Raw genomic sequence first — 14040 nt, 5'->3', positions numbered from 1 at the left:
CCAGTTCCCTTCAAGTTACACAAGTCTCAGTCAAGGCAACAGAACCAAACTTCTCTTTCTTTCTGGCAGAAGCTGGGCTCAGATCTGACTCCAAACTCGGTGATTCATTCCCTTGGAAGAGACATTAAGGCTACAGTTCCTGTTCTCCAAGTGCTAACAAGGATGGCATGTTACCTGTGCTGTTGTAGTCATGATCTTAGACCGGAAAGGCCCCACGGCACAGAGCACAGACAAAAACCAGAAGATAATGAGCACTCCAGAGGACTGAACTCCTCTCAGCCTTTCGTACTGAATAAGCAATGTAGCTAACAGCTGTAAAAGTAAATACAGGAACAGTGAACCAAAATCCCATCCCACTGCTCCCCCTATTCACACTCTCAGTTGGCAGCTATTACAGTCATCGACAACAGGACCTCTCTGAAATAAGGCCCCATCACAACTTCACAGAAGTTGATGGCTAAACCTCCTCTACCTACAGAAAGCAGCAAATAACTTTATGAAATAATATGGTTTTACTGTTCTCAGAACCTTAACTTCAGAATTCAGTTTTTAAACCAGACTTTGCACCTAGGGCTAGGCGCAATTAAATATTAGCTACAAACATTTTAAACACATGTAAAAGCTGTCATTTCTCCAGTCCAGATGGACAATCAGGACTTGTCTGGTAAACAAGTTTTTTTTTAAAAAAACACCATCCATCCATGGGAATTAAAAACTTAATGGGCAAATTTCACTGCTTCATTTTTCATACAACAGCCACAAGCCTGTTTGTCACCCTAGGCAAAGCAAATTTGGGTTTTGTTTAATGGAGGAACAGCCACCAGATAAGAGACACGGTTTTACACAGCCCAATACAATACTGAACAATGCACAAGCCACGCTCTATCATATCTCCCTGTTTAGGCAAAGTCATATCCAAATTGCCTCCACACCTGGATCACAAGCCTGAAGAAACAGATGAGGGCAAGGTGGGAGGCAGAACAATCTCTCCATTATGAAGATTTTGATTTACATAGCTGAGTCTACATGAGAGAGCTATCTGTAACCGCAGCCTTTTCAGTAAGCAAAATTTGCCTCAGTGATACTAATAATTTAGTTAAAAGAGTACAGGATAAAGCAGTGAATGCAAAGGAACCTTTTTTCTCCTTCATCTGTCTAAGAAAGAGTTATTCTTATTGGTCACAATAAACAAAAGCAGCTACAAACCACAGTGATGCCAACGATCAACGGAGTTACGAAATAGACTGGTGGAGGTGTTCTGTTTTGCAGGAGCTCGTGGAAAGAGTAGAAGAGATCTGCCCAGCTCACACACCACAGCAGGACACCAAACAGCTGAAAGTAGTCAAACAGCAACAGCATTTGGTATATTCATCTCCAGGAGCAGTCAGACAGCTAGCAAAACCGTCACGATTCACAGATTTCCAGCAAGACAAAGCTGTGCAAACAGAACACGGCCGCGTTGACCCGCTGCAGGCAGGCTAATGGCACTGTCCCACTGCACTCAAACCAAGGATCTCGTCTCAACTGCTTTTTGCAAAGGATTTGCAAACACAGCAGTAGAAAGACTAAGTATTTACCTGTTTTTTCCCCCTCACACTATCCAGTTTTGGTTAGAAACACAGGGAGCATCCAGATTGAAGGGAGACCTGGCCTGAAGCAGAAGCCTGGAATTTTTCTCCAGGAATAACCCCAGTTCTCTCATGGCCTATGGAAAGTGACTTGCTTCCGTTCCTTAGACCTAGCCATTTACAAACCAGAGGTGCTGTTGACACCAGCCACCTCTTAAGCACAAGATGCAGATGAAATCACATAGCTATTGGGTAGGTAGAGTGGCTTGAAAAAAGACCTTCTTGTGCTTACTTTCACAATCAAATTAAATTCCCACTAGACCTACCTTAAGGTCTTGGTTTTGCAGCTTTCAATGGTTTAAAGGTTAAGTAAGGGTGAAACAGCACAGTTCTGGCTCACAAAAGGGATGCTTTCTCTTCTGCAGAGCAATCAACATCTCGTCTCTACCCAGAAAGGTGGCCTCATAGGACAGATTTCCTTACAGATGAGCTATCCTTTGCTATCCTTCCTCAGAAATCTGTACATACACTGTTGCCTCCTCTAAGCAAGTTCTTCAGTTCCCCCATTAATCAGAAGGAGTTCTGCTTCAACCCTACTGCAGCACTTGCTTGCATACTGAACTAACACTAACAAACTCAAAATTGCACATTATTCATGGAGCACTGCAAAGAGATCTTACCGTCTTGAATCTGTTCAACACAGAAAGCACAATGTACCCTCTTTTGTTGTGCTTTAGGTAGAGAAGATAGAAGGGTAATGCACTCCATAGATAAATGCTGGGGATCCATGCTAGGACGGTATTCTGGAAACACGGTGTCAGGTCTGGATTATCAGTGTGTATTGAAAGATTTGAATCCTGGAAAAAAGACGAGACACGTTTATTAACAAAGAGACAGAAGCACTGCCAATTGGAACATCTGCTTGAAGAAGTTGTATCCAGATTCTACTGGAGTTAGCACATGACCTTAGTAAAAGCTTTCCCAAAATACCTATCCCAACCACTTGCAGTTAATCTGCTATAGTAAAAGGGCTAAGTACAGTTACAAATACTGGGCAACATAAAAATTAAAAAGATTCTGCCCTCGTGTATCTCAGAGTTGGATGTGTATTTTGTAGCAGACAAGCCTGTGTGGTTTTGTCTTTGCTAAGGCTTAGTTACCAATGCTGACACCACCACATTTCTTGGGCATTCCCAGCCTGGAGTGAAACTGCTAAACAAAGCTCTTGCGGCAAAATCCTCAACTGGAGAACTCATCCAGCAGGAATGTCCAGCACTGAAGAAAATTATCACGTTTAGATCAGCTGTAGGCTGACCTGGGAAAATCCCCTCCATTTACGACTAAAATTCTCTCCTTCTTACTCACATACCTCTAACTGTAGCTGCTTCGCTATTCTAAACAAAGGTAAAAGGAAGGTATTGTATTTGCAGATAGGAATACAGGTTTTCTTGCAAACATGGCAAGCAATGCTTTCCATCTGTGACCTCAGACACCACATATGCAACTTGTGCCTGAGGATTTGAATGCACCACATACAAATGCACAGTTATGCAAGTTCAAACTAAGACATTTCAGTACAGTTAAGGGGAATTTGTTTTTAATCAAACCTACTGGAAATTCACACCATGCATTTTGCCATCTGATGTGTCATCTTAAAAGTGGTAGATAAATACTTACTGCAGGAAATGTAAAATTACTTTGTTGTACTACCATTAGCAAGCAGATGATAAAACTAAGATACCTGTGGTTCAAATATGCCTTACCTCTACGCTAGAATCACTTACTTGTAACTAATTATTTTGGGGTATGAGCTCTCGGTAGAAGTATGTTTCAGTTAGGCTGAGACACTTCGCCCTACCCCTTATAAATGAATGACTGACTAGTCTGAATATGAATTCTTCAAAAGTATTTCCAGTCCTGCTTTTGTTTACCAATGCAAAAGAGACTGCTGAAAGCAATGGTTGATTGTAGGAGAACTGAAGAGCCCCAATCTGCTGACAATCTTTCAGCTTTGGTGATGATCTGTCAGAAAGGACATACATCACTGCATCAGTCACCATACACACAAGAGAGCTCTTAAGTGTAATGACACTACAAAGCTGTGGCAGGTTGCAGGAAGGTTTCGCTGAACTGTGACAACTTTGTCACTCAGAACTTCAGCTTTGGCACAACTGAAACCTCTGGCAGTGGCGAAGGTTGGCACAAATCCATAACTATGCATCTGAACTGCACCCTTTAACGCCACAGTTAGTGCCTCTCCAGCCGAGAAATCGCTCTTTTGGAGGCACACAAGCACCCAGCATGGGCCAGGGGAATAAAAACGCTCCCATTTACCTTAAACAGGTTTGTCCAGACCTAGGGGGAACTTCAGCCACAAATCGACAACACAGGGGCAATTACACAGCAATTCAAACACAAGATCAAAACCAAACAAAACTCCAGCCTCACATTCAAACTATTTCTGCGTTATCCTCCAGCGAGCAGGTCTCTGGCACCAAAAAAGGAAGATAACATTTCAAGCACCCATTTTTGGCTCATCATGAAAACATTTCAGCATCTCTAACATGATAAGCTCCCCTAGCAGCTACCCTGCCTGGGGCAAGAGATGCCCTCTAGAAGTCTGGAGCTGAAGAGCTCTTTAGTTCCAAAGCAGGAGCTTATCTACTATCATTTATTCAACAAAATACTAATTTCCTCTTTAAATTACACGTGGTTTAGCAATGTCTTGAGCATGTTTGTAATTGTGCTCCTTTTTCTTGCTGGAAAAGGAAAGCTGAGGAAGACTAGCAATAACTGGGCATAGAATAAAACAAAGATTCCATTGGGGGGGGCACACTCTTAATTTAAACCTTTCCTATAAAACCAAAATGACCAGAAATGGTTTTCTGCCTGTCAGCAACCTAGAAACTGCCCCAGATGTCCATTAACTTTGGACTGAACACAAGCTGACTATTGTAACCAAGACACAGACTGTATGGCTGCCAAGCCATTTGAAGGTTTGAAGGTTTTCATTAACTCTTATTTAAACGAGGCAAAGGACTTGCATTTCTGAACATATAAATACAGCTGGCCAGAAAACAAAAATTCTGTCCTAAGAAAACACGTAAGATTTTGAGATTCAGTTGAATTATTCCTGAGAATATAAGTGGAACTCTTCCAAAATTACGTGAAAGTGTAAGAAGCAGCACCCACCCGATGGACCAACAAGAGCCTACTACTGCCACGGCACATGGGAAACAGGGATGTGGGCTGAAGGAGAAACCTATGTTCAAGGTGACAGACCTGACTACTGGCTATCTTGGTAATGTTTTCCCAAGTCCAGTACCACCCTGGACTAGATAAACAAGTTTCCTGAACAGATGTGTTTCTGTAAAAAGCTTCCCTTTCAACAAACGGGTGTTTTCTGGGAGCAGACTGTTTTTTCCATCTTTGAATACAGTGAGAGGGGTTCCTGTTAGAAGACACAGTACCTAAAACATTTAAGTAGTGTAATTCCATGCAAATTACTTACTCTGAGACCAGACTAACACTGCTATGCCATGTAGTAGGACTCTGCAGTGAATTATTATTATTACTTTTAAATCAGGGAATATGAAAGTTGTATTTCTTACCACATTTCTTACCAAGGTGGATCTGTTTTCATGGAGCTGGCCAGTTCCACTTTATGGCTCAAATCACCACACTGACACATATATTCCAACATTCCCTCCAATGCTAAACAACTCATTTGTGTTAGAATACGACACGAAGTCTCAGTACAATCTATCCTGACCAAGCCAACATTGTTAAATATTGCCAAATACCCTCCAGTTCAGCAGTAATGGAACTCCACCCCTGAGAACAAACACAAGAAGCAAAATGGCTGGAGAGAAACACCAGCTCTTTGACTTCTATCTTTTAAGCCTCCTGCTTTAATCTGGCTTTGCCTTTCCATATTCTGGACTCTGTCCTGCTAAGTTTAAATGCTTCTTGTGTCCAGTTCTGATTGAGGATGAAAAAACCCACCTTCGGCTGTCTGGGTTTGAGGGTTTTCTTTGGACTGACTACTGAAAGAAGTCTAACACACTGATGTTGGGTAGCACACGTGTTCCTCGGCTCATGGCTCTGTGCTGTCCTGAGAGCCGCTCACCTTCCTCTGTGCATCACAGTGATGTCTCAGGGTCCCCTTCAACGAAACCCCAGGAAAACACTCTGCAGGCAGCTCTGTGACCCAGAGCCGGGGTGGCCCAGAGCCAGCGTGTCCCATCAACAAGCATCTCCTAGGAGGAAATAGCAGCACGTGTTGGGAAACACCACTTTCTCCAAGAAACTTATCTCAGGAAAACTGTAACAGCCAGCACGCCCAACACAGCTAACATCGCTGTCAGCTCGCTTCCTCAGAAATGAGTCTTAAGGGCCGTAACCTGCGACCTCCTCCTAATCCAGACTCCCACTGTGCTCCCTGGCTCCTCCAGATTGCCAAGAGCTCTGTGGCAACTGTCAGTGATCAGCAGCACTTCCCTGGATGCAGTATCATGTATCAGGTAGGAGGCTCTGCAGGCAAGATACAGCATTGCACAAATACCAGTCCACCGTACCGAACTCCCTGGGCACAGAATTTACTTAATTCTGTAATACTGCTTAAACGCAATGCCAACATCCATGGCAAAAGAGATTAGAGATGCTTGTTACAGCTTCACACCAGACATGGGATCCCCTGGAGTTTAAAACTTATACATTAGTGGGGCTTTCTGTTGATCAGTTAAGAATATCATTGACATTGTCCCTTGCAGCAGTTTTCAGTCACACCCATCACTCCAGTCACAGCCTTTGTAAACACAAGCCTCATATTAAAGGCCATCTGTGCAGCAGGACTTACATTTAGATGAGCAGTATTAAATACATGATCTTCATTTAAGGGAAGGTATTCAGCAGGGGAAGCTCTGAGCAACATTAAAGCTGCTCTAATACTTAGCACTTTCTATTACACTTTCCCCTCTGGAAAAGAAAACTGCTATTGAAAATGCCACCCTTAAAACTAATAATGCCTTTAAAGGAAAAAAAATTCAGAGCATCACATCTTGGGCTTCTTGCATGTCATGCCTTAGTTTTCAAAGAAAAAGGGGAACAAACAGAAAGCCTAAAGCTAGGCTGAAAAACAGGAACAGGGAAATTCCTATCCCTTTCCCAAACCTCAAGGATTATGTTAATAGAGCCTGCTGAGAAAGACCAGCTGGGGTTCTGGTGTTTGGGTTAAGTCTAAACCAACTCCTACTCCACTACAGAAGTTTAAAATGAAAGTGCCTCACACTGGCTTTTCCTGGCATACAGCTGATGCTGCAACAATGCTCCTCAAACAGCTGGCAATGGAAAGCTCCCAAACCCTAGGGAAGGCTAACAATATCCTTTGTCGTCTCAAGCAGCTAACTCCATTGAATGGATAAATTAATACATGCTTCTCTCTAAGTTCCTACAGCACAAAAATAATTGGGAAAAGCACAGGAAACACAAATTTATTCTTTATCTGCTAAATTCATTCTTTATCTGCTTGGGAAAGTGAAGGCCACTGTGCTGATGTCATTCACACCCTACCCAAGGTTAGTACATGACATATTGCTGATTCTGTGTCAGTTATCACCAGTTGGCACATTATTTAAGATTAAAAATCAAACTGAAAAGCTGACTGGGAAGGTACACACCCTTCCCAGAGAGAGATAAGTGAAAAACTAAAAGTGGCAACACTTCCCCACAGTAAACAAACATGGAAATGGTATCTCTTGTAAAAGAAACTGTTAGTGAGAATCTAAATACGGAGGACAATCTTTCTGCCCTTCTATTGCCCCTAGATCTAGTAAATACCCTGCCTGGGAGTTTCATTCACACAGCTTGGCAAAAAAAAGAAGAGGAAGAAAAAAAGGATGGTTTTCTTTTGGCTCTACCACACTGCCTCCACCCCACAACAAGCATGGCTCTCTGCAGCAGCTCTGAACCACACCACCAAAACCAGTCAGGGCTCAGTTTTAGCTACATCACAGGCTTCATCTCAGCCCCTCCCTGTCTCACCTCCCATTTCCAGCTGTTGTCCACCTCTTCTGCTTGGTCCCTGCCGGTAAACTCTTTGGGGTAAACTCTGATAAGCATTTTAGAGCACAAATGCAAACAAACAAGCCCTCTGCTCCAAGACTCCAGAAGGCTGCCCATTTCAAACGGCATTCTCACAGCAAGACCATCCGTTTACATTTCCAAAGGAACAATTTCACCCTTATGTACAGAAGGAGTAACATGCTTCATTAATCCACAGTGGCTGCTGCACAACTCAATTCCTTCACACAATTACAGGAACAACCATCTCCCCAGCCCTTAAGGGCAAGAGATGGGACATTCTCCGCTACAGCACCACTGCTTGGAAAAAAAGTTGAGAGGACATAAGCTTTTATAATAGTGCATGAACCACACAGTTATTAACCAGACATAAAATTTTTCAGTTTACAAAGCACACTGCAACAGTTATCTACATTAGTGAAGGACACCATGCAGGATGCTGAACTTTCTTTTCCAGCAGTAAAAGGATCGTTAGTGGCTTATTTTAATGGATCAAATAGATCTGGCACATGTTCATAGCCTATACAAGCTAGTTTATGATGATGGAGTAACTAGTCACAGGTTTGTGGTACCAACCACACAACGCACTTGAGAACTGTGGACCAGACATTCAAAAATCAAGGTACTGGCTTAATGACAGTCGTTAACATGAAACAGTAAGTTTCCTTTTCTTCTCTTCTTAGTTTTTACAACTAGAAGTTCAGAGCTGCTCTGCTGTTGTGAACAAAACTGAGGCTGGATTAAAAAAAAATAGGCTCATATTCTGCCACAGTCCTGTGAGCCCAGGAAATGGGGCTTTCAGAAAAGCATCTGTAGCTTAAGAGAAATAATAAAGTATAAGTTGACCACAGTAAATATATGCATCTACAACAACATACACCTAAAGTAAAAGTAAAATCCATCTACTTCAACTGTTTTAGTAGCAGTCAGCCTTCTTGCTTGGACAAAGGGACCAAGAAAGGAAGGCATAGTGCAACCATAGAGGTACAAACGCTCCTGAATCAAAAGCAGGACTGAGAAGAAAAGGACACAGGATCATTCCTTCAGAATAAAGTCCCCAACTGCCTTGTAAGATTGATCAAAGCTGTATAGTTCTGTAGAGAAAACTTCCTGTCAATTGCATCATCAAAGGCCTTTCCTATAACCTGGTGCAAGTACAAATAAAGGAGTGGGTTGCCCCGTTTCAGCCCAGTGTAACAATGGGTGCTGGGGAATATCCTTAATTTGAGCCATCCCAGCTCTTTTCAGCTGAAAGGCGTTGGGTTAATTCAAGGATCATAATGAATGTAGCTCAATTAAGAAGAAGTACGAGGCAGCCCCTGCTTTATTTTCTCCCCTTCCCACCCTGACTCCTCCATTTTAAGCTGGCCCATCCAGTTGGGCTGCTGTACAATAACAGTAAAAGGGATTGTCACAAAAAAAATTGTCATCAGTGCTGCTCTGACATTCCACCTGCCTAGTGGGAGTTGCAACCGACAAATTGACTGCAGAGATAATGAGGTTTTAATGTCTGGTCAAGGCTCTCTTTAACACGACAGCAGCGTGAGAGTTCGGGGTGGTGGGGGGGGCAGGACACAGAGGTCACGCACCATCTCAAGCACCCAAGGTGGGTCACACTCTTCAGCTGCAGGGACTCTCATTAGGGGAGCTCCAAGAAGTCAAATGCAGCAGCAGACCAGAGGGCAAGGACAGACTCTGGGTGCTAATGAGCTTTAATGCCAAGATTAAGCCCGTTTATCACTTACAGACCTGACCTAAGCTCACCTAACACAGAGGAGCGCTGCACTTGCAGAATTAATATGCACAAATTGTACTCATCTCTCAGTCCACAAAATTTCTGCTTATTTCAGTCATTTTTATTCAGAAGAAGAGTGAAATCTGCAGTCTGGCCCTAAACCATGGCAGTAGTTTCAGAGAGAAAAAGAGCTCACAAAGCACCACCGCAGGTAGCACCTTTCGGAAATGTCTGCTCATACACCTCCCCCATCCTCTCAGCTATTCTCTCTTCTCTTCCCTTCTTCTCAAAGTGAAGGCTGGACTTCCATGTTGTTAAGCCAGAAAAAATCAGAGATAAAGAAAATATGGTGACTATGGAAAAGGACTCTGTTAACCACAGAAACTGAAGCAAAGGCAGAACTGCCCCAGTACATTGCTCTACCCCAAACCAAACGCATGCACAGCTTCCATCCAACCCTAAGTGATGTGAACTTAAAGCTTAGAACTTGTTTTTTTTCAACACCCAGGAAATCCCTGTTTCTAAAAGAATCATGTTTAACTACCATCTGTACAAACACTCCGCAACTGAATCCACCCAGCCAGTGCTAGTTTGAAGAGAGGAGCACCATCCGTAAAGAACTGCTGCAAGATCAGTGACCGAACTGCAACACGCTTACGGTAACAACGCTTCAAATAGCCAAACGAACTAGAACTTTAACACTTTGCCACAAAGAGGCTGAGACCCGGAAAGTGAATTTTTGCAGGTCATGAACATGTGAGCATGATGTGCCAACTCTGTATCGGGGCAGGACAAAAAAGGGGAAAAAAGCAGCAGACAGAATAGCATTGCTGCATATGAAGATCAGCACTGGCCACGATTTTCCATCAGATCGATCTTCCAGTAGTAAACTGTTTCCCCCAGAAGACATAACTTGCTTTTTCAAAGGGGACAAAACATAAAAGCATTAAGTTTTTTACTGTTTTTTTTCCACTTTGCCTGCTCTCACCTACCCTTGCTATAACAAAACGATGATACTCAGAACATGGAGGTTTTTTCCCCTGCGTTTTTTGGGGTTTTTTTCTGTGTTTCCAAATGTACATAATAACAAAGAGAAATGAAAGGGAAACAATTTGCAGATGTGAAAGGTAGGGGAGATTCTAGAATACAAGTCATTCAGCTGAGGGGGAAAGGAGAGAGAGCAAAGGAAGAAACGAGAATTTATTTAGTTCTTTTAATTGCACAAGTGTCAAATGCATTCCCAGAAAGTTTCAGAAAGAAATTATTACTTCTGAAACTAAATTACTTTGACGTTTGAAACAACTCCCATGAAATAGTTTTTCTTCTCCCCCTCCTTCATTTCTTACTCTGTTCTAATTCAAAGCTTTATGACACCGGCACATGACATTACTGTAAATGATTTAAGTTTTATTACATTGACTTTGCCTCTCACGCTGCTGGGCGATTAGCACAGGGACAAGGTGCCAGCTCACACAGGCCCAGCATGGAATCAAGGCTCCTGGCCCTACAAAAGCCTGAACGCATTCCTGGGAAGATCTTTGGCTGCGTTCTGCGATGCTCTCCTCCAGCTCAGCCAAATAACGTGCGACTGGATAATGGCCCATCACATTCACGGCAGTATCAGGAGACAAATGGAGCATTAGCTTACTGGAAAAATCAAAGATCCCATTTAATAGGTTTTTCAAAGGAAATTTTTTTAAATTAAATTTTAAACAGTAATAGTCTCTTCATTTTAATACATTACAAATTCACACGTGTAGAAAGGAAAGGATTATATCTCCAGTGGCATAGTAATTTGCCTACCAGGTAAGCTAAGCCCATCCTCATCTCAAAATGCTTTAAATTCTTAACTGTAGCGATTAAATGAGCTCCATTTTAAGGAGGTCCTCATGTGACTCAGACTTTATTTCAGATATTATTTCTTTTCAGGAGGCAAACTCTATAGTATTCTTAAGTCCCAGACACTACATCTACCAGCTATGTCACTTCAGCTACAATGGTCAGAGCTGCGTCCAGGGAGGAAGAGTTGTGCTGAAAGCTGAAGAACATACATGACCTTGAGTTTTGCTGCAGAGAAGAAATCTCCCTGTGGAGCTTTAATCCCCTGTTAAAGCAAGGTGGGTCCTTGCCTCCTCACCATCTGCCCCATCTCACAGCACCCTCAAGTTTTACTGTCTCACGCCCAGGAAACACATGGAAGGGAGGGACAAACAGGCTTTTGTGTCCAGATCTTTGTGAAGCACTTCCCACAAGGCCACTGCGCACCTGGGCAAAAAGAGATTCTTCTCACCTTGGGCTTTTTTTTTCCCCCCCCTCCTTAAAAATCCTTTTTCCTGCAATTCCAGAATTGCAACTGGGAATTCCAGAAAGGACTCAGCCATCCTGCTCAGATGTTGGTGGTGACAACTTTATCAGCTGCTACCATTCTCTGGCACAGAGGACTACTGTTCATTTGACCCATCAGTTGTCTGGTTTGAAGGAAATGGTAATAGCTGCTTTCCGAACAATCACATTCAGATATTCTACTGAAATGAATGTCATTTTCATGAGCTTCATTAATTAACACTGTCATTGAAGGACTCCATAAATCCTTGATATTGGCAGCTTTCACTAGTATTAAGTTCTGCTCATAACTCTCAAATCCAGACCTCGTCTTTCCCAAACACATTCAAATACAATCTATTATGCCATTTACACACAGATGAATGATAATAGGCCCTGTATAAGACTGCAAATCTAATGACAAATATTTATACTGCTCCTGACATACAGAATCTGAAGCCCGAATCCTTTAGCAATAGCTCCATTCAACTCAATTCAAGAATCTTAAAATCCTGGAGGATTTGGGCTTGAGTACTTCACTGCTTTTAAGTTCAGGATGCTACCAACACAGCTACCCTTTGAGAGAGTGTAACTTCATAGATCTGATGTCTGAAGAGACCATTACCGTCACCTAGTTTGCTCTCCTACCTAACATGAGAAAGAAGACAGACACCTGACGCAATCATTTGTGAAGAGATTTATAGAAGTGGGACTCCATTATCTGAAGTTGGATGCAGTTAAAAAAGATTATGTGGGGGTCTGTATCACATTTAAATATCTATAAACACTGAGCATTCTGTGTTTATCACAGCGTGGCAGAAGGGGAAGATTATATATAAAGAACAGTCAGTCTGGACTACACCATCCTACTGCAGAATCCCTCCTTTGCAATGACCTGCTATTACCTTTCACTTCACTCTTCCTCTGCTGAAACTCATTTAGTTGAGAATATAATGGAATAATTGAAATTCAATGTTTTATTATTAATTTAGGGCCAAACCACTTAAGTTGTGTACAAGTTTCTTTTAAAGAAAAACACATTGCAAGAAGTACATTGTCATCTTTCTTCAAAGAAATATTTCTTCCTTACTACAGCTATCATTATTATTATTATTAGCTATTATTATTACAAAAATTTAAGCACGATATATGATGAAGCAAAAGGGGAAATTATGAAGAGGGGAGACTGGTGGCACTTTGAGCCAACAGAGCAGGAAGTTGCTTTTCCAGAAAGCGGCATGACTTTCAGCCCAAGCCTACCAAAATTTCACAGAATGACTCAAGGTGAAGGAATATCCGCAAAGCTGAAGGTTAAAGGCATGCCTGCATGAGACTATCTCAAAGACAAGACCGAGGTACTGTTTACTTTTGAGAGTTACTGCAACTTCCTGTTGAATTACTCAAGAGGCTCTGGATGAAAAAGCAGCCAGCAATTTCACATGGGATGGGAAGAAAAAAAAAAAAAAAAACCAACAACAAAAAAATGTGTGTCAGGTTACCAAGACACAGGGTAGGCAAGGAAAGTGAGCTCTGTCAGCTAAGCAAGATCAAAAGGAACAAGCCTGGATCTCATCCGTAACTGACTAGAAGTTGCGGTCTCCCCTTTGAAGCACTCTATCACTTGTCCTCACATTTCCTATTTATGCTGTTAAGAAAACCCCAGCCCCGAAACCACAAGCTACTGCCCAAGCCCAGGCACTCTGTCTGTAGGCTAAGGTGTTTGTATCACCCATCATACAAACAGGAGCCAAGTGCTGCCGACTACTTCATGTTTTATTCTCTCAGCAGCCATCACTCACCCAGAGGGCCTGAGCTGCAGAAAGACGACATGTCTTTACACTGGCACAGAATTTGGTTTTCTAAGCTCGTGCCGTTTAGTCATTAGGCCAAAACACTTCTGCAGCAAACACTCCCTTGGAGATCACTTTGTTCTCCTCTCGGAGGAACTGCTCACATTTTACTAGCGGAGGACATAAGCAACAAATATGTGGTAATTCCCCTGTATCTACTTTTAAAGTACAGGGATTGTGGGTCACGTTAATTGGCACACCTATCTAGCACACTTACTATCACATACTAAATATGTGACACAATAAAGTAATGGTAATTATGGGTAATTAATAGCAATTACGGGGAATAGTAAATAACACTCCTAAGGACTGCCTTGTGCCAATGTGCACTATTACATTCATCTTCTCGCAAAAGGCATTTAACATGGGAACGCTGCTAGGTGATATTAACAATTAGCTTCAAATTCTCAATTGAAAGAGACAATGTGTTTCCAAGTGTTCAGATGAAGAGATTGTTCATGCTGCATTTTGAATAAATAATGTT

At 42.2% G+C, this 14040-nt stretch overlaps 1 protein-coding gene across 2 annotated transcripts in view; it reads right to left on the bottom strand.

Moving 5' to 3' along the window:
- ABCC3 (ATP binding cassette subfamily C member 3) overlaps positions 1-14040 on the bottom strand; it is a 50682-nt gene that overhangs the window by 33277 nt on the left and 3365 nt on the right. For both annotated transcript variants that reach the window (XM_055796119.1, XM_055796118.1), the window contains exons 2-4: positions 2249-2425; positions 1207-1332; positions 175-312 (exon numbers count right to left, since the gene is read on the bottom strand). In XM_055796119.1, coding sequence (XP_055652094.1) covers positions 175-312; positions 1207-1332; positions 2249-2425 — 441 coding nt within the window. The remainder of the gene's footprint in view (positions 1-174; positions 313-1206; positions 1333-2248; positions 2426-14040) is intronic.

Source organism: Falco peregrinus, chromosome 2, assembly GCF_023634155.1.
Source record: "Falco peregrinus isolate bFalPer1 chromosome 2, bFalPer1.pri, whole genome shotgun sequence".
Lineage (NCBI taxonomy): Eukaryota > Metazoa > Chordata > Aves > Falconiformes > Falconidae > Falco > Falco peregrinus.
This window is presented reverse-complemented; position numbering and strand designations above follow the sequence as displayed.